At 48.5% G+C, this 21463-nt stretch overlaps 1 protein-coding gene across 2 annotated transcripts in view; it reads left to right on the top strand.

Moving 5' to 3' along the window:
- TBC1D22A (TBC1 domain family member 22A) overlaps positions 1 to 21463 on the top strand; it is a 315342-nt gene that overhangs the window by 8681 nt on the left and 285198 nt on the right. For both annotated transcript variants that reach the window (XM_004279596.4, XM_049694610.1), the window contains exons 2-3: positions 20014 to 20070; positions 21082 to 21422. In XM_004279596.4, coding sequence (XP_004279644.1) covers positions 20014 to 20070; positions 21082 to 21422 — 398 coding nt within the window. The remainder of the gene's footprint in view (positions 1 to 20013; positions 20071 to 21081; positions 21423 to 21463) is intronic.

Consider the following 21463-nt stretch of genomic DNA (forward strand, 5'->3'; position numbering starts at 1 on the left):
GAAAGCGCATGTAGCTGTCGGTGAGTTTAGTTGCTTAGAACAGTTACGGATTCTCTTACTGGGGTTAGGAGGGCTCAGGGCTGAAGCTGCTGTTAGTGTTACTAGCGCAGCTGGGCAGGGGGCCCTCGCCCCTCTGCTGCTCTCTGCCCGAGGCCCCTCGGTGAGCAGTGAGCGAGCTGGCTTTGAACTCAAGCATGTTGGCGGAGGGCAGAGCCCTTTCTCTACGCCGCCCTGTGCATTTCTGGGCTCCTGACCGCATGAACGCTCTGTTCCCCGTGGTCCATCCTCCCGGGGTCTGGAGTTCACTGGCACTGCCAGAGTGTTCCGGCCCGGGCATGGCCCGCCGTCTTCCTTCTCACCCGGGCTGCACACTCGAGCTTGGCCCGTGCTGCGGGGGCCAGACCGTGACACGGTTCTCAGATGTGCCCCGGGCCGCCCTCGCCCTGCTCCCTCACACAGCTCGCTGCAGGGTTTGCCATGAGCCTTCTTTCCGTGAGCGTTTCTACTAGCCTCAAGGACAGAATGCTCTTGCTGGCGCCCAGGCTCACACGCAGCGAGACAAACGATGTTCAGTGCCTGTGATCCTAGGCCGAAAGCCCTCTGCAGGGTCCGGGCTTGTCAGAGAGCGTGGGCACGGTGTGCGTGGAGAGGCTGGGCGGAGGACTGGGTCTTGGAGAGGGGAGGGGTCCCTCGGCGTCACGGGACCTTGGAGGCGGGAGGCAGCCCCTAGGGGGCGCTCAGCACCTGCTTCTCTTGTCAGGTGCGCGTGTTTGCAGGTGGCGAGGCCAGCCGGTTGAGTGGGAAGCAGAAGGGGTCTGGCCTTGCCATTACAGAATTCAGGAGGAAGAGAGCGCGGGAGACCTCCCGGCCCCCCAGGATTCACCGCACTGTCTGCCTCCCGCCGTCTAGGGCGTGGGGATTGTCTTACCGGGCCAGTTACCGTCCTGGGGTGGCTAGTGCTACGGGTTAGTCTCAGACAGACCCGGGCTGCCGCCTCCTGCACCCCGTTTTGATTCCTTTAGAATTACTCCCTAGCTTGGGTTAGTTTCCTGTGCCAAAGCCAGTCATGGAGCCATTACAGCACTTTATGTCCCAGCCACATGTGGGCTCATCAACCACCAGGACTGTAAGTCGCTCTGACAGGGCCGGGCAGGTGTGGGATGCTGGGGGCTCCTCAGAGGGCGTTGCCTAGTTACGCCCACTTAGGAGGGGATGTGCTCTAGTCTTTGGAACTCCTTCAGGTTTAAAATGCTTAATCATTCAAGTATTCGTGTAGTAAAGAAGGGAGCACTGAACTAATGAGAACCTACTGTATAGCACAGGGAACTCTACTCAGTGCTTTGTGGTGACCTAAATGGGAAGGAAATCCAAAAAAGAGTGGAGATATATATATATGTATACATATAACGGATTCACTTTGCTGTACAGCAGAAACTAATACAACATTGTAAAGCAACTATATGCCAATAAAAATTAAAAAAAAAAGGGAGCGCTGCATGTAGCAACAAGTATCTTGGGTTTTGGGATCGCTGTTCTTGGAGATTAAGTCACGGGAGGAGTGAGGGATGGGGTCAGGAAGAGAGGGACGCTGGGGACAGCAGGTGGGTTTCAGGTGTCACAGGAGAGAGCCAGGAGGCTGCCAGGGGCTGCACGAGGCGGGGCGCGCCTGTCGTGTTGTACCTGCGTGACTGCAGAGGGTCACGTCCTGTCTGGGGAAGTGGGGGTGAGGCATGGCAGTGGGGGCAAAGCTGATTTTTGCGATGGGCCCGTTAATGTGAGGTGGTGAGGTGGCCGAGAGCCAGCAGCAGCTCAGCCTGGAGGCCGCTGTTTGAGTGTTTACTGCAGGTGCCCAGTAATGTCAGGAGAGAGCACAGTTTCGCGTGAACTGGGAAGCGAAAACTGGTGGAGCACTGGGCTTCGGGACGCACGGAGGAGTCTGAGGGGCGTCCAGATAGGCTGGCAGGAGCTGGGAGAGAGGAGAGAGGGCTCAGTGCGGTGAGCCTGGAGGTGACGTCGACAGGAGAGGGACTCGGGGGAGAAGCAGCAAGGCAGGGAGAGGTGGGGAAATGGGACCCATGACTCCGACTGCAGGGCTGGCAGGGTTGTACTTTTCCATGTTAATTTCAAAAGACTCCTCCCCCCATTCATACATTGTGCTTTTATGACGGTGTAATTGATGTATTATATTACTTTCAGGTGTGCAACCTAAGGATTCGCTCTATGTGTCTATTGCAAAATGATTACAGGAAGTCTAGTTAAGGTCCATCCCCACACAGTTACACGCTTGTTCCTTGTGATGAGAACTTGTAAGATTACAAGCAACCTTCTCATCTGCAGTGCAGTGTTACTAACTTCAGTCACCATGCTGTGCTTACATCCCCAGGACTTATTTATCTTGTAACTGGAAGTGTGTGCCTGTGGACCCCTTCACCCATTTCGCACCCTGCCCCACCTCTGGCAGCCACCAGTCTGTTCTCTGGGTCTGTGAGCTCACACGTTGCTGTTTTCTTTTAACTGAAGTAGAGTTGATTTACAGTATTATATTCCACACATTGCTTTTTTCATGGGAGGGGTAAGTTTCTTGTCAACATCCTCACTTCTGAGACCTGTCTGAAGAGCCATCCTTGAGCAGCTTGCTGATTGGATCAGTAAGTGCCCGTCTCCACTGGCTCCTGGGCCCCCAAGGAGTGTGACTGGAGACGAACTCCAGGCCCTCTTACAGGGAGCTCGTGGCCCGGTGGGGAGAGCTCAGTAGGTGGCTGAGAGCTTGCGGGACGGGGCGAGCGTCACTGCCAGGTGGCGTAGCGTGGGTGTTGACGGTGGGACAGCCCGGGAGCCCCTCTGCTCAGGGTCCTGTAGGGCCACGTGTGTCTGCACTTGACTCTGTGGGCGGGACCATTTCAGATGGTGCCATGGGCGGGAGGAATGGTGGAACCGTTTACCCTCGTAATAATGGCGTTTCATACATTTTCCTCCAGAGTCCTCTAAAGTTAATCTCCTTGGAAAACTTACCCTTCTGGACGTATTTTATAAATCTGGGGAGCATCACTGTGGTTAGAACACGCCTAATGGTAAATCAGTTGCTAATTGAGTTCACCTTTCAGAAAACTGCTGGAGACATTGAGTGATGACTGTGCTTGGAGAGGTTGATGGGCTGTAAACTGAGATACTACATGATTTGCCTGTTTACTTCATGTGTCTGAAATACAGGGAGGCAGTTAATCGCAAAGATGGCCGTATAAGTTTTCATTTATTTTATGATGCTCAGGACACCGCAGCTTGGATGTATTTCTTTTAATTTTATCTCCTCTCGCTCTTTGCCGTTTCATTCATTGTTATTTTCACTCACTGCTCTTTAACCTTTAGTGAAAAAAAAAAAAAGCTCTTCTGGTGTTGTCCCATCAGTTTTGTTTCAGAGCCAGGGCCTTGGTGTAGGCGGTCCAAGTTCAGACCAGAAAGAAGTTCTCCGGGATACACAGGAGAGAATCACCTTATTGTCAAACCCAGAGGCCTTGCGACATTGGGCTCTCCTTCCTCCTGCCTTCCTGGCTTCTGCTCTGTAACTTAGGCTCATTCCCTCCTTTCTCCTCCCACTTCAGTGCCTACCTGTATCCTAATGACTCTCCACCACGGCGGGAGCAGCATCCCTGGCATCTTCGCAGCGCCAGTGTCGGACCGGGCCTGGAGCAGGTGCTCAGCCAGGGTGTGTCGAGTGACTCTAGTGCGGCAGCCTCGGGGCCGTCTGTGACTGGCTAAGATGTCACTGATTCGTGGTGCTCTCGGTGAAGGCTACGCCCCAGAGCTTGGCTGTCCACAAGTAGGCCCTCAGACAGTCTTTGACTCTGAGTTTTTAAAAAGCTTTCCTGGGGGGCTTCCCTGGTGGCACAGTGGTTAAGAATCCACCTGCCAATGCAGAGGACACGGGTTCGAGCCCTGGTCCCGGAAGATCCCACATGCCGTGGAGCAACTAAGCCCGTGCGCCACAACTACTGAGTCTGTGCTCTAGAGCCCGTGAGCCACAACTACTGAGCCCGTGTGCCACAACTGTTGAAGCCCGTGCGCCTAGAGCCCATGCTCTGCAACAAGAGAAGCCACGCAATGAGAAGCCTGTGCACCACAAGGAAGAGTAGCGCCCGTTCGCCGCAACTAGAGAAAGCCCGCACACAGCAATGAAGACACAACGCAGCCAAATATAAATTTAAAAAAAAAAAAAAAAAAAAAAGGCATTCCTGGGGACTTCCCTGGCGGTCCAGTGATTATCCACTGCAGGAGGCATGGGTTTGATCCCTGGTTGGGGAAGTAAGATCCCGCGTGCCGCGTGGCACGACCAAAAACAAAAAGCTTTCCTGACTGGTGTTGTAAAGGCAGCCTGGATAGAACCCTGAAGAGATGGCGTTGGTCCCCGGGGCCCATCTCTCTCTTTTGGGCGTCCCTGCATCTGCCCAGTGTCTCCAGCCTGTCTTCATGTTGGGGCCCCGTCCTCTGGGAGCGCTTTTCCCGGTTCTCTCTTTAAACCTTAGCTTTGCCCATTCTTTTGTCATCTTTCTTTCCCTTACCAATGGGGGCGTTTTCTGTGCCTTCTGCAGAAGAGGTGACCTTTATAGGAACTCAGGGCTCTCGTGGGAGGCGCTTCTAGTTGGGGGCCGCTTCGGGGCACACTGTGGGCGTCTCTCTGCCTTCCTTCCTGACCCGTCCTGTGCTGTCCTTTGTCTGGACCCAACCCTCTCACCGAGCTGGGAGCCTCTGTTACATCGCAGTGTTGGAGCCTGTGATGCCTTGTTAGTTCTCAGTCACTCTTCTTCCATCTGACAGTCCTTCCCGGCTGCTCAGGCATGTGGTCATCAGGATATATACCAGTTGGACCCAGAGGACACGGCTCATGGTCCCCGCCTTGCCTACTGGTAACAAATTAGTCTTTCTTTCTTTTTTTTTTTTGTGGTACGTGGGCCTCTCACTGCTGTGGCCTCTCCCGCTGCGGGGCACAGGCTCCGGATGCGCAGGCTCAGCGGCCATGGCTCACGGGCCCAGCCGCTCCGTGGCATGTGGGATCTTCCCGGACCGGGGCACAAACCCATGTCCCCTGCATCAGCAGGCGGACCCTCAACCACTGCGCCACCAGGGAAGCCCAAATTAGTCTTTCTTAAGTTTCATTTTCTTATTTTGGAGGATGATAAAAATTTCCGTCCTTGCCACATGAAGTATACTGAAATGTTCTGTGACGGTAGCAGTGCAGACTCTGTTATCCGGGGCAGGAGGGGTGGACTTGGACCTGTTTAAAGGTTCATCGAGTGATGTTGGTCGTCTGGGCGACGGGTGCTGAAGGCGTGCTTTTGCACCCTGAGCCTTCCCCTCAGGCGCACCTGCTCCCGGCACCTGGGCCAGGAGGGACTGGTCTGGTCCTTCCCCATCCTCACTTCTCCCTAGCTCGCCCTCCCTCCCTCCCTCCCTCCCTCCTTCCTTCCTTCCTTCCTTCCTTCCTTTTAACACCTTTGTAGAGATATCATTTATGTAACATACATTTCACCCACTTAAAGTGTACAATTCAGTGTTTTTAGTGTGTTCACCCAGCTGTACCACCATCACCACAGAGAGAGGCCCAGAACTCATCAGCAGTGATTCCCCTTCCCTCGTCCCAGCCCCTGACAACTGCTGACGTACCTTTCGTTTCTGTAGATCTGCCTGTTCTGGATGTGTCATGTAAATTGAATTATATGTGTGGTCCTTTGTGACTAGCTTCTTTGACTGACTGTGAAGTTTTCAAGGGTCACCCATGTTGGAGCATCTCTTTTTATGACCTAATAATGCATATTCCATCGTATGGACAGGCACATTTGATTTATCCATTCATCAGTTGATGGACATTTGGACTCTTTCCACATTTTGGCTGTCATGAATAATACAGTACAAGTTTTTTGTGTAGACATGTTCCATTTCTCTTGGGTGTGTACCTAGAAGCGGAATCGCAGGGTCATGTGGTAAATGTTGGACCTTTTGAAGACCTGCCAGGCTGTTGTCCAGAGTGGCTGCACCTATTTTCACTCCCATCCACAGCGTGTGAGGGTTTCAGTTTCTCTGCATCCTCGCCAACACATATTATCTTTAAATTTTTGCCCCCCTCCTGGCTGTGAAGTGGTGCCTAATTGTGATTTTTTTTTTTTTTTTAATTTTTTGGTCACGGCTTGCGGCATGCAGGATCTTAGTTCTTGACCAGGGATCGAACCCCTGCCCCCTGCAGTGGAAGTGCAGAGTCTTAACCACTGGACTCCCAGGGAAGTCCCTCTAGTTGTGATTTTGATTTGCATTTCTGTGGTGGCTAATGACGGTGAGCCTTCTTTTTGAAAGATTTCTGTGTACAGTGTAGGAAGAATGGGGTCGGAGGAGACTTAGAGAAACGTGTCTTCGAGGAGCGCTCCAGGCACTGCATTCCCTGACCCTCTGAATGGCTGTGCCTGCAAACACCTCCCCTCTCAGAGCCAGAGCCATCTGTTTGAAACACTAGAACACATTTCAGACTTTCAGGAAGGCATACAGATGAATACGGGGAATGTAGACCACATCCACAGTTGATGCTGTTGTGTTCTTTTCCTGGGCCCAGCTCTTTACTCTCACTTCCCCTGATCGTCACAGTTCTGAATTTTGCGGTTACCCTGCATGCAGTAGGATTTTTGACCACTCATGTATGTACCCAAAAATGATATATTGTCTCATTTTTGCATTTAAAAAACTTCCTGTAAGTGGTGGTGTCGTACTGTGTGTATTCAACGTTTCACTATTATGTTAATGAACTTTCCCCATCTTGAATCTGGTGGCTGAAGTTCCTTCCTGTTTGCTGTGGTTGGTATTCCATTATACGCATATGTTCTAGTTTGTTTATTCATTATTCAGTTGATAATGGACATCTAGATTTTTCTTAACATTTTTTCTCTTTGTGGTATTATGAACATCGCTGAACCTGTCTCCTTGTGTACCTGTGTAACTGTTTTTCCAGGGTGTGTAGCTGGCAGTGGAACTATGTCACGTGGATCTGCTTTTTAGAAGGAATCGTTAGGGTTCAGTGAATTACTGTAGTGTTTTAAAGCGGTACAATTTCTAAAAAAGTTTATTGGTTAATATATTTTTTAAGGAAAGATTTCATTATTTGAAAGGAGGTATGTGTATTAGTTGCCACTTATTCTTTAAAAAGGGCTTTAGTTGAAGACTGTTTACCTCTTTCCCTGTGCAAAACCGAATAAAAATGTAATTTTAATAAGATAAAATGAGGTTCCTTTTAGTCTGAGCTTGAACTTGGTTGGAACATTTTCTGCTCAGTAAACACAAGTGGTTTGCCCATGAAGAATTAATGCGTTTCCTGCTGTCCTGGGAGGGCAAGGCCTGCAGTATGTGATAATGCTGCAGACTTTGGTGAAAATGACATGCAAATGGTGGGTTGTAGACCAGACCGCCTGCTGGTTTGGAGCCGTATTGAATACATTTGCGCATAATGGAAGAATGCAGTTGTTCGAGGAAAGATAGATTGATGGTATTGGTAAATACTGTCTGTAGGTCACTGCAGTACTCACACAGCTATTATACGGTTATCTCATTTCATACACATTCTTATTTCCATTTCCGGGATGAGGAAGGTAAAGCTCGGAACAATTACTTGGTTAACGCTCTTATTGGGACTTGAACCCAGGCCTTTGGATTCTTAAAACTGGAAACTTTCTACCAAGGTCAGGGAGGCATCCATGGAAATTTCAGGAAAAGGACCACGACAGATGGGTGGTGCTTGACCTAGGCAGGCTGATACTTTTTTTTTTGGCCAAAAAAAAGGAAAAAAGAAAAGAAAGCTCCTGGGTGTCACTGGGAAGTCTTGAAGGCTGCAGCCTGAGTCCCTCACGTGTCTAGCAGTTGGGCGCAGGCCGTCACCTGGGACCCCCACCAGCGCTGTTAGTTGTGGTGCCCACACGTACGGGCCCTCCATGTGGCTGGTGTGGGCTTCCTCACAGCATGGTGGCCAGGAGAACCAAGTGGAAGCTGTATTGCCTTTTAAAAAAGTTACATCTTTATAGAGATTCACATATCATAATTCACCTATTTTAATTCACATACGCCACCATTCACTCATTTAAAGTGTAAAATTCAATGATATTATATTGTATTCAAAAAGTTGTATAACTCTCACCACAGTCAATTTTAGAACATGTTTATCATCTCAGAAAGAAACCCTGTACTCATCAGTGGTCACCCCGGCTTCCCACCCCACACCCCGGGAAACCACTAATCTTTCTGTCTCTATAGTATGATTTGTCCATTAGAGACATTTCATATAATGGAGTCATGTGATAATGTGGGGATTTTTTGGTGACTGGCTTCCTGTACTCAGCATAATGTTTTCAGGGTCCTTTGTGTTGTAGCGTGTATCAGCATTTCATTTTATAGCTGAGTAATCTTCCATTTTATGGGTATACCACAGTTTGTTTACCTATCCATCTAGGGTGCAACTTTTTTCTTTGCATGTGGTTATCTAGTTGTCCCAGCACCATCTGTTGAAAGACAGTTCTTTCTCCAGTGAAGGGTCTTGGCACCATTAAAAAAAAAAAATCAATTGACTGTAAATGTGCGGAGTCTGCACTCTCAGTTCTATTCCACTGATCTCTATGTTTATCCTTATGCCAGTACCATACTGACTTGATTACTGCATCTTTTAGTAAGTTTTGAAATCTGGAGGAGTGAGTCCTCCAACTTCCTTCTTTTTCAAGAGTGTTTTAACCTGGTCATTCTGGGTCTCTTGAGTTTCCATGTGAATTTCAGGGTCATCTTACCAATTTCTACGTAGAAGCTGCCTAGTATTTTGATAGGGATTGCGTGAGTCTGTAGTGAATTTAGAGAGTGCTGTAGGCTTAACAATATTACATCTTCTAATACAAACATGGGTATTTTTCCATTGATTGAGGTTTTCTTTAAATTCTTTCAATAGTAGTTTTTAGTTTTCAGAGTATAAGTTTTATACACCTTTTGTTAATCTGTTCCTAAACATGTCATTCTTTTTGATGTTATAATAAGTGGAGTTGTTTTTTTAATTTTGTTTTTGGATTGTTCATTGCGAATGTATAGAAATACAATTAATATTTGTATGTTCGTCTTGTATGTTGAGGCCTTGCTGAATTTGTTGTTTAGTTTCACTACTTTTTTAGTGAATTCTTTAGTATTTTCTGTATATAAGATTATATTATTTTGTTAGTTTTACTTCTTCATTTCTAATCTGGATGCCTTTTATTCTCATTCTTGCCTAGTTGCCCTAAGACCTCCAGTACAATATTGAACAAAAGTGGGGAGAGTGGACATCCTTGTCTTGTTCCTGACCTTAGGGGGAAAACATTCAGTCATTCGCCTTAGGTATGATGTTAGATATGGGTTTTTTGTAGATGTCTTTTATCAGGATGAGGACATTTCCTTCTATTACTAGTTTGTTGAGCATCTTTATCATGAAGGGGTGTTGAGTTTTGTCAGGTGCTTTTTCTGTGACTATTGAAATCATTGTGTGGCTTTGTCCTTTTTCCTATTGGGATTTTCAGGTTTTAAGCCAGCCTTGCACTCCTTGGATAAATCCTGCTTGGTCATCATGTACAATCCTTTTTTAATGTTGTTGGATTTGGTTTGCTAGTATTTTGTTGAGGAGTTTTGTGCGTTTACTTATAGGAGATACCGGTCTGTAGCTTTTTTTTTTTTTTTGGCCGCACAGCTTGTGGGATCCTAGTTCCCTGACCAGGGATTCCTTGTAGTTTTCTTTTGTGATGTACTTGTCTGCTTTTGGTATCAGGGTAATTCTGGCCTCAGAATGAGTGGGAAGTGGATGGGCTCCTGCTTTTCTCCCCTTTACCAGAACAGCTCTGCTTCTGCCTGTACTGTGTTTCTCTGTAAAAATTCTTTTGAAAAGTTGGTTTACTGCTAAAACACCCCCCTTCACACACAAAATGAAACCTCACAGGACAACAAAACTGGAGCTACATGTGTTAACACTGACACACAAAAAAACCATCTTGAGAGAAAATAAAGCTGCAAAAAGATACATAAAGTTGTGTATATTATAAAATAATATTAACTTAATCTTTACAAACATGCAGAATAATATCATAGGTTGCCTAGAGATGTACAAGTCTGCAGTAAAGGTATAAACACTTGTGTGAGAATTTTAAGTGTCAGATTCAGGTTGGTAGTTACCTCATAGGACAGTAGAATTGGGGAGGGTTTCAAATCTATTGTATGACAAAATGATAGGATTTTTGTTTTTGTTTTTCCGGCCATGCAGCAAGGCTTGCAGGGCATAAGTTCCCAGACCAGGGATCGAACCTGGACCCCACAGCGAAAGCACCAAGCCCTAACCAGGGACCGCCAGGGAAGCCCCCAAATGATAGGGTTTTGGATGGAGCTAAAGTGACGCTGTGGTGTTTGTGTGGGTATTTATGTTCTAGGTGCTATTAAGCTGGCCTTGCAACCTGCTAGCTGGCTGTGACCTTGGGCAGGCCACTTAAGCTTTCTGTCCCTCAGTTTCTCCATCTGTACGGTGGGGATAGCCATATCTGCCTGCTGGGTTGTGAGGATAAGAGGAGCAGACACGCTGAGTTTGGAATGATGCTGAATCTGTTCACACGGCTGTTATGCTCTGTTTTATCGTCTGCTGTGTCTCATGCTGAAGAGCAAACGGGAGTCTGGAGCAGACTCGGAGGCTGTTGGGAAAGGCTGGAGCTGAGCGGTTGGCGCACAGTGGGGTGGGCATGGTGTTGTCCCTCCCCCTTCCTGTGTGTTTCTTGCCTTTGGCAGAAGCTCCTCCTCCAGGGCCCCTGCAGGCCCGACGTGACCTCCCTGTGGGCCTTGCCCACCGCAGAGGTGTCCTCACGGGGCAAGTGGAGGGTCACTGCCTCGCTTTCGGATCACGGCAAAGACAGGCCTCTTGAGAGCCCCTCCCGTCCTCTGTGGAGTGAGGGCTGGACTGGGGTCCTCAGGCCCCTCTGCACTCTGGTGTCCCAGGACCTCGAGGGAAGGTCTGCCCTGGCACTCGCCTTCTGCGCTCCCTAGTGACAGGCCACCAGCTGTGGCTTTCATTTCCCAACCGTTTCACCCTCTCCCGCGCCGTCAGGTCTTATCGTGTTGTTCTCTTTGCTTGGAACGTTCTGTCTACCTCACTCTTCCTATTCTTTTCATAGGTCTCAGTTTAAGGAATTTTTCCTCGAGGAACCTTCCTTTTCCGTAAGACTGGCCTTATGTACCCTCGTGGCATGTTATTGTAGGAATTCTCATGGAGCGTTATAATGCTGGTTCGTTTTTTGCTATTATAAGTAAACTGCAAGGTCCTTAAGAGCTTGGACTATAGTGTGCTCATCTGTGCCTGCCCAGCACCCATCATAATGCCCATCACAAAGTGGCATTGTCAAATGTTTGTTAAATTTTGCCGAGAAGTTTTAGGATGTAAAAAAGAGCATTTTACCTGATTTAAATATTGTGCTGCAGGCACAGGAATGGAAAACTGAATAGAAACTGCATAGGAAACGGAAAAAATGACCTATATATAATAATTTAATGTATTATTAAAGAGGATATCCTCAAACCAGTGGGGGAAAGGGTAGGTTGTTTAATAAATTGGAATAGGTTACTTTTTAAAGAAGATTCCTACTAAGTAGTATATAGCGAAATAAAATAAATTCTAGGTGACTGAAAACACGGGGGTAAAAAATGAAACCACAGAAATATGAAACACACTCATATTTATGCAGCCTTAGGTGTTGTGGACTGAATGTTTGTGTGCCCCCCAAATTCGTATGTTGAGATCCTAACCCCCAATGTGATGGTGTTAGGAAGTGGGGCCTTTGGGAGGTGATTATGTCATGAGGGTGGAACCCTCGTGAATGAGGTTGGTGTCCTTACAAGAGAGACCCCAGAAGGCTCTTTCAGCCATTCTGCCATGTGAGGATATAGGGAGAAGATGTCTGTCTGCACACTGGGAAGGGAGTTCTCCCCAGACACTGAAAGTGCAGATGCCTTGATCTTGGACTTCCCAGCCTGCACGACCGTGAGACTTTGTTTATAAGCTGCTCAGTGCATGGTATTTTTTATTATAGCACCCTGAATGGACTAGGGCAGTAGAGGGTGGGCTTTTCCAAGTATAGTCCTCAAAGCAGAACCCTCCGTGAAGGAGAAAAGTGTGATGACTTAACATAAACCTTTAAGCCTCCCACATACCAGGAAAACAGATTTGCTACCTGTTTAGTTTAGTTTTCCATTGCTGCTGAAACAAATTACCACAAACCTCCTGGCTAATAACACATTTATTATCTTACAGTTCTGGAGGTCAGAAGTCTGCACACAAGTCTCACTGGGCTAAAACCAAGGTGTCGGCAGGGCTTTCCGGAGTCTCTAGGGGAGAAACCATCTCCTTACCTCTCTAGCTTCTCAAGGCTGCCTTGACTATGGCCCCCTTTCTGCATCCTCAAAGCCAGCTGTGCAGCCTCGCTCTGAGCCTTCCTCCATGGCCATGATCTGCCCCCAGACAACAGCCGGGGAGGTTTTCCACTTAAGGACTTGTGATTAGATTGAACCCACCTGAATAACGCAGTATGCTCTCCCAAGTTGTGTGCCCTTAGTCACATCTAAAAAGCCCCCTCTGCTGTGTTGTTACCGAGTCTAAGCTGGTACTGCCCGCTGCACAACAGGCCAGTTATCGAGAGAAAAGTTGTTGGGACAGGGAGTAGCGACTTTATTCAGAAAGCCGGCAGACCAAGAGGATGGTGGGCTCGTGCCCCAGAGAGCCAGCTTGCCTGAGTTAGAACTCAGGCTCCTTTTATACGAAAAGGGGAGGGGGTAAAGTGAAACACTTCGTGGTTCCCGTCAGCCCCCAGAGAGGATGTGTTCATTTCTTCCTCCCTGTAGTCATTCACAGGTGGGCCTGGGCAGGAGGTTTCCTGTGTGCTAAACAGAGGTATTTTAGCTTAACGCTCATTACCTGGGAGGCAGGGTCCCCAGAGATGGGCCACTATGTATAATTTAAGCTTACAGGCAACATCCCTTTAGTGATGAACTTGTGATAGGATACAAAGGTTCTTCTGTATTACTATTCCCCACTGTCAGCATCCATTCAACGGTCTTGTGGGGAAAGGAATGAAGACCATTCTGCTGAACGGAGGTGATGAATATCCCTTAGAATTTTTAGTTAGTCCTTTTTATCTACAACTAGTTGAACCCAACGAAACCTCTTAGCACTTTGTTGTCTAATTCATAACTGAACTTGGGGTTTGGGTTCCAGTTCCCAGTACATATACTAAATTCCGGTGCTATTTATTTGGACCCAATTAAGCAAATTGGTTGCCCCTTCTCCAATGGGCAATGGAGATGGAATTCCCGTCTACTTCGGTCGGATGGCCAGGCCTGTTGGAGGTAAACTCATGAATAAATAGTGCCCGAAGTTTTAATGTGATTGGCCACCGCTAGGTCTTTAGCATTTATAGATCCTCCTGCCTGGGCACACACCTGCAATGGCCTGCCATACAGTGTTCTAAAGGGGCTTAATTTAAGCCCGCTTCTGGGAGCCACTGATCTGTAGCAGCGCAACTGGCAAGGCCTTATCCCAAGGTCAGTGTCTCGCGACATGTTTTAGCGACGCTCCTTTTCAACGTACGACTCATTTTCTTGGGTTTTCCTGTTGATTATGGTCTCCAGGATGAATGTTGTTTTAATGCCGTCATCCAGATCGGGGATAATTTCCCTACGGAGGGCTTTACCCACATCAGAGATCTTCTGTCCAGGTGGCATATGTTTCCACGCATCCTGAAAGAGCGTCCACCCAAACACTACCAGCTTGTCTGAAATTTCTTGCAGTTTAAGGCATTTGCGGAGAGTCTGTCTTTCAGTCCTCGGTGGGGCAGGTTCCTCTGTGTTGAGTCCCCATCTGGGGAGGTCTGACAGCAGGCTCTGGGTTATTTTTAAAGACCTTGGGGGAAAGAGCTCTGTCTCCTTTTCTGGGATTTTCATGAACTCCATCTGTAGGCGTAAGGCGTGTTCTGGGGGAATTCCCTGGCGGTCCAGTGGTTAGGACTGCGCTTCCACTGCCGCGGGCCCGGATTCGATCCCTTGTTGGAGAACTAAGATCCCACGAACTATGCGCTGCGGCAAAAAAAAAAAAAAAAAAAAAAAGTGTGTGTTCTGGACTCTGATGTCAAGGCGTTTTGGTGAAAAACTTCAGGGTGAGGTCTGTCAGAAAGACAACCAGCTCACTTCCCACTGTCGGTTTTCCCCGGGGCTCCTGTGGGGAGTTAGGCGCCTCAAGTCCAAGGGAGCCCCTGGGCCTCTCCGAGCGTCCCTGTCTTTCTACCGGGCGAGGGGCTCCTGCTCTGACTGTTTTCTGTTTCCCAGCGTTCCTCGTCCTCACAGCACGCTGTTCTTTCCCCAGTGAGGGCTCACCCCTCCTTCCGGGAATCCAGCGCCACTGCCAGAGAAGTGGCGTGTCGTCTTGCGTCTTCTTTCTTCTGTCGTTGTTCCCTGTTGAACACTTTAAAAGCAACATCTACCAATCGAGAAGGGTTCATTCCAAATTCACCACCTCATTTCTGCAACTTTGTCCTGATATCTGAAGCGCTTTGCTCCGAAATGTAAAATTCACCATTCTGGTATTTCCAGGGACCTCGGGATCTGCATTAGTATGACGCCTGTAGGCCTGATAAATCCTCTCCAAAAATTCAGAGGTCTTCATTTGTTCTGCTGAGCTTCTTGAATGTTGTTCAAACTCTTTAGCTTTGGTTTCCTTTTCAGAGCCCTGCCAAAACGGGGCATTCCTCCCTCACTGGGGTCCCCCTTGGCTCGGATGTGGGCGCTGCCAGGTGGGCTTCAGGTGCAGAGGATCCTCCCTGTACCCAGTTAAAGAAGTCTGAGAAACCCAGCCAGCTGGTCATTTGCATTTAGTCCCCCTGTGAGATAGTGGCATAGGGGAAATAGCCATGATGTCCCGGAAGTGGCTCCTGGCCCAAATTGGGTGCCCTGTCAGGTCTTAGATGGCGATACCAGACCAAGTCCCTGTGCCCCAGAAGCTAACACAGGCTTTTCTAATTGATCCCTAGAAGGAGGGGAGGTCCTGAGCCCCAGTGTCGGGAATGGGAGGTAGCGGACGGGGTGGATATATTGGCAGAACGGCCAGAGTGGCTGGGACGCCAGCTCAGCCAGAGGAGTGAAGGTTTGAAGCCGTGTGTGCTCGTTCTCATTCCCTTCCTTATTTTCCCTGATAACAGTACCAATGCTTGCACAGAAAGGATTCCGTCATTCTTCCCTGCTTTTTTCCACAAAACAGCTATAGAGTCGCTCAAGAGCTACTTAAAACCATAGATAGCAATTGATCATCTAACCATTAAAAGGATGCCTTTTTGCTTTGGCATCAACCAACTGGGACTGCAGTGCAGTTGAACAAAAACCTGATTACTGCTGTGGCAAACAATTTAAGATGATTTCTATAATTATGACTTATCTTTACCAGGATATACCAGAATTTTAGGAGTTCCGTATAATTTCTAGAATATATGCATTTACCCATGTGATACGATCTAAGAAGTTTATCATCACTCATCTGACAGTGCCTCTCCTGCAATTCAACACACCACATAAGCCCAATGAGTTCAATATTCCTCTCTCTGAGACGGACAGAAAACAAGTAATTTGAGGTGTTCCAGGGACCCTCCGGAAAATCCAAAAGTTAGCCAGAGGTCACATGAACCCCACTTAGAACTTGATTTTTGGGAAGTTTGTCAAAAATGTCAAAGCGTTTTAAACCAGTGATAATAAAAGATCTCAATGGCAAATACAGATCACTTAAACTCATTCTTTTACCAAAAGCAGTTCAATATTCTAAGAAAACGTTGTCCTCTTAGAGAACCAAATTCAGGTCTTGTACCACTTTACCTCTGAGATTTTAATTAAGTTCAATCTTATCTTAGAACTTAGTTTAGTTTCGAGTTACAGAAATCTGGAGAGACTATTCCAGACAGACATTCCCAGAACATTATTCCTGCAGAGTTTACCCAAAACTCTCTACTTCATTTACCTCTATCTTACTTACTTAAAAGCTTCGTCACACTGTTATTTTTCTTGCTGACAAACTTTATAACAGGGATAGGGTCTTATTTGATTTCTAGTAAACCCAGGTACAATGAAAGTATTCTACTTAGTGGTGATGACTCTAAAGTCATATCTGTATCAAACCAACAAGCTTAAGCTAACCTTAACACCAGATGTTAATACTGAGTATTTCCTAGATCACGTGAACCTGAAACTCATTCTGGCCAGTTTCTTTTATATTTGAGTATTTATAAGCACTTAATTTCCTTTAAGCCAATTAAATAGAGCTCTTTTACAGATTAATTCTGGCAGTGCCACACATCTATAAAACATGTGCAAACACAAACACAGGGACCTCATAGTTCCCATTCGAAAATTTTAGCCGTGAATCAGGTACAACAATGCAAAACCCATCAGTTATAGAAGAGGTTGGATTCAAATTGGGTTTCTGGCAAATGGGACAAATCAGGGTCACCTGTCTACTATAGCTAAACCCTTTTTACTAGGGTTTACTAAGACACTTCTGTTTATTTGTAGCTTTTGGTGATTCTAGGAACCAAGTGGAACCTTTCTCTTTTTCCTCGAATGTCCCACTCTTGGACAAGGACGGGTTTTTTTTTCCTGTTCCTTTCCTCCATTTAATATCAGTAAAAGTTTTAAGTATCACAAAACTGATTTGGCTGTTAGTGGAGAAACAGTACCAAACAAAATGAAACAAAAAAACCAAAAGAACAAACAAAATCCTAAATAAACCCTCAAGTTTGGTCTTGGGGTTTTACATATACCAAGGACACAGGAGACCATAAACGACGTAGTTAACACAGCAAGAGTAGCAGTACAGGGTGCACAGGGTCCCAAGAGAACCCTTTCTAAACCCCCTGTGGAGATCCTAACAGGTACTGTGGCCACACGTTGTTACAATATCATCTTCCACTCACCCATGCTTCAGAGCTGTATGCAGATCCCTTATCCAAAATGCACCTCAGAGGACTTTCTTTGGGGATAGTTGAGACATTACTCCCTTTTCAAGACAAAACACAAAGGGCACACACAAGTGCTAGCACCCAAAGAAACCAACGAGCCGGTTCACAAATCGGGTAGGAGTCCAACAGCTCTTCCCACTCTCCGACAGGGTGCTCCACTCAAATACAAAACAAACTGGCTTAGTCCAGTGAAAAAGCCCCAAACGGAGAGGAAATAAAGTTTCTGGCTGTGCACACCGGAGCGACGTAACCCTACTGTATGGAGCCCGTCGGCCCCCAGAATGTCGATTCCTTGATCCAGCTGCCAAGCGCTGGGGTAGCCGGTGTCGTTTCAGGGAACTGTGGAGGGCAGATCCTCAGGGTAAGTGGTCCCGCCAGCTTCTAGGGCCTTACCCGAAAGTTCCCCGACTGGGGCGGCTGGCCACGAGCAGCAGGGCTCCTAGATGGCGCCCCCAAATCTGTCACCGAGTTCAAGCTCGTACTGCTCGCTGTGTGACAGGCCGATAATCGAGAGGCGAGTTGTTGGGACAGGGAATAATGACTTGATTCAGAAAGGCAGCAGACCAAGAAGATGGTGGGCTTGTGCCGCAAAGAACCATCTTGCCTGACTTAGAATTCAGGCTCCTTTTATACGAAAAGGGGAGGGGGTAAAGTCCAGCATTTCCTGGTTCCCATCAGCCCCCAGAGGGGATGTGTTCATTTCTTCCTCCCTGCAGTCATTCACAGGTGGGCCCGCTCTGGAGGTTTCCTGTGAGCTAAACAAAGGTATTTTAGCTTAACGGCTCATTACCAGGGAGGCAGGGTTCCCAGAGATGGGCCACTATGTATAATTTAAGCTTATAGGCAACATCGCTTTAGCGATGAACTTGTAATAGAATACAAAGGTTCTTCCCTATGACAGTGTGAGGTGACACGTTCACAGGTGCTGGGCTTGGGAGGTGACGTTTTTGGGGCCCTTATTCTGCCCACCTCACTGCCTCAGTGACAAAGGAATCCTTTGTTTACAGAGAGGTTTTTACAAATCAGTGAGAAAGGGGTGAACAGCCCCTTAGAAAAATGGACAAAGGGTCCAAACAGGCATTTTACAACAAGAAGCAGCACAGATGAACAAAATATGTTTCAAGATCGCTCAACCTCCGCAATCATCGAGAAGGTGCAGAAGCAGCACTGAGACCCCTTTTCTCCCATCAAATAGCAATGATTCATGGTCCCTACTGTGGGCCCTTGAATAACACGGGTTTGAACTGCGTGGGTCCGCTTACAAGCGGGTGTTTTTCAGGAGTAAATACTACAGCCCTGCACCATCTGGGTGGGCTGAAGCTGTGCGCGCAGAACTGCAGGTAGGAGCAACCGGAGGGCCGACTGGAAGCAACGCTCAGATTTTCGACTGTGCGGCGGGTCGGTGCCCCCACATACCGCGTTGTTCAGGGGTCAGCCGTTTATACGTGCATCCTTTATGTCCCAGGCCTTCCTTCTCTGGGACTTTATCCTTTAGAAGTTATATTTGTGTGAAAGTATTGTCCCCAGAGAAGTTTATTGCTGCTTTTATAATCACACACAATTTTAAACAAGTTAAATATCTCACGGTCAACACTGGTTAAACCAATTACCCTTTAACCATATGGTGGGACAGTGTGAAATTAGAGGGGAGATTGTCCAGGGAGGTGGTACTCATTGTTAAGATTTGTAAAAAACTTACAAAACTTGAAAATAATTATAGATTTATGGGAGTTGCAGAGAAAGGTATGGGAAAGTCCCATGTGCCCTCAGTATTATGTTTTTAAATGTGTATAAGCTGCATGTATTTTTGTGTGTATCGCATAATGTATGTATAAAGATAAAGTAAATAAATGTATTTAAGTAAATTGAAGAACAGTAATATGGGGAAATAGTTGTGATACATTACTAAGTAAACAAGGTAGGATTTCATTCATTCTGTTTTAAAAAGCTAAGAAGACTTCGTCTATCTACTAAGCACCTGAGTGTCTGTGTTTGTCTTTACATACATGCACCCTGCAAGGCTCTGCCCCAGTGTAACAGTGGCTGTCTGTTCCACGTGGACCGCATCAGTTAGGACTCTGAGTGCCCATGGCGTCAACAAACAGGGGCTTGTTTATTTCATGCCATGAAGTCCGAGGTCCAAGGTTGGGCTGGCAGCTCTCAAACCTGCGGGAGACCCGCGCTCTCCCCATCTCCGCCGCCAGCCCCACCCCACTGCCCTTCTTCCAGGGAGGCTTTAGTTTTAACTCGTGTTTATTTCTCTCGGGGGCAGGGTGGCTGAGACACCTCTCGGCCTCATATGTGTGTTCCGGGCCAGAAGAAGGGGAAAGTTAAGGGCCAGGGGTGTGCCAGCTAAGCGTTTCTCCTTTGTCTCTTTCTGACCGGCCCCGGGTCCCGCGGCCGCCCCTGGCTGGGCGTCGAGAGGAGGAAGGGGGGGCGTGGGTGGGGTCACTCCACTGACGAGTGTGCCGGCAAGTTACTCTGTTTCCGTCTCTTTTCCAGATCTACTCTGATGAACACAGACTTTATAGTGAAACCATGAAGTCTTTTAGCAGAATTATATTTCTCTTCTCTGTAATTCTGTATTCCATCTTTAGACAGAATGGCACCAGAGGAGAACTTCCCAACGGGCGTTTCGTGGTCCGTCTTTTAGTCCGAGGGCAGAGGCTGCGGGGAGCCTCCCCAGCTCGATGCCCGAGGCTCTGTGCTGACGCCCTTGGGGCTGTGGGTCCCTCAGTGAGGCCCGTTCGCAGGGAGGCTGAATGCCCTGCTTGTGTGCGGGTCGTGGGCTTGCATGGTGCTGTTCATTCCTTCCAGACACGCCCTCGGGACCCTGCGGTGGCCGGAGTTGCTCCCTCGGGCGTGGGTTTGAGGAGCTGGCCTTCTTCCTGAGTCAGTGGGGGGCTCCTGGGAAAGCCGAGGAGAAGCTAATTTGTTTTCCTTTCTTTCTGAATAGCATCCAGCATGTGTATGGCGCCCAGCACCCCCCATTTGATCCACTGTTACATGGCACGTAAGTGACGCCTCAGATCTCGCAAGGCTGTTCTCATCTCAGGCCAGGTTTTGGGGGGCTGTGGCGACCCCCCAGCTCCTTGGAATTCTGAGGGGGAGGAAAGTGGCCTTTCACTCAGCCAACACACATCAAGCAGTTGCTTTGTGTGAGGCGCTGCTGGCCTTGCATAGCCCATCCTCGGAGGAGGGCAGACGTGGAAGCCACGGCCCAAGGTGGGCAGCCTGTGCGGGGTCTCGGGCTGCCCGTGGGCCAGGGCGGGGCTGGCAAGTCTTTGTGAGCTTAGATCGGGAGAACACACCAAAAGCAACAACAGCAAAAGGATAAATTGGACGTCATCAAAATTAAAACCTTTTGTGCTTCAAAGGACACACCATCAAAAAAGTAGAAAACCTGCAAGAGAAATCTTTTGCAAACCACGTAGCTGATAAGGGGTAATTGACTGTCCCTGCTCTCTGCCCACCGCCTGCAGCTTGCTTACCCGTGTCTGGGCTCCTCCAGCAGGGGCGGGTGTGGGGCAGGGGTGGCCCTGGAGGACCACACGTGTCGGATGAGCTCCCGACACTCGGTGGGGCCAGTGTTGTGTGTCGTCATGCTGTGGGCATCCTTGAAGTTGTCCCATGTCCAGATGCACCTGCCAAGGGCCTCTGTCCCGCGAACAGTCTCTCCTGACCCCCACCGCCAGCTGCTGCCGTGGGAGGTCTGCCAAGGTGTCGGGCTGAGAGTGTTTGTGGGGCAGGGCTGGGCACTATCGCTGGGCAGTGCTGTGTGTCCTTGTGCGTTGGTCTGTGGGGCGAACGCTCAGCGTGACTCTCCCAGAAGGCCTCTCCTCCTTCCCTGTCACTGCATCCTGTGAGCTCTGTCTCATTCTGGATGTCTCTGCATCGTGTGTGCTTTTTCACTCACTCTCGGCTCGCTTGTGTGCCTTTTCACCGGGGCTCTCCTCTCTGACCGGTCTTGGGTGACCACGCTCAGCCCCCCGAGGCGCAAGTAAAAGCTGCCTTTGCTTTGCAGCTTGCTCAGGGCCACACCCAAGGTGCCGACCACGCCGGTGAAGGCCAAGCGAGGCAGCACCTTCCAGGAGTTTGAGCGCAACACCAGCGACGCCTGGGATGCCGGCGAGGATGACGACGAGCTCCTGGCCATGGCGGCCGAGAGCCTGAACACCGCGGTCGTCATGGAGACGGCCAACCGGGTCCTGCGCAACCACAGCCAGCGGCAGGGGTGCCACAAGCCGCCGGAGGCTCTGGGGCCCGAGCAGAAGCCAAAGCCTTCGGTGGAGCCTCCTTTGGTCCCGAGTGGTGACCTCCGACTGGTGAAGTCTGTCAGCGAGAGCCACACGTCCTGTCCCGCAGGTGGGAGGGGAGGGCTGCAGAGCTGGGGCCCATCTCCAGAA

The sequence above is a fragment of the Orcinus orca genome, chromosome 11, assembly GCF_937001465.1.
Source record: "Orcinus orca chromosome 11, mOrcOrc1.1, whole genome shotgun sequence".
Lineage (NCBI taxonomy): Eukaryota > Metazoa > Chordata > Mammalia > Artiodactyla > Delphinidae > Orcinus > Orcinus orca.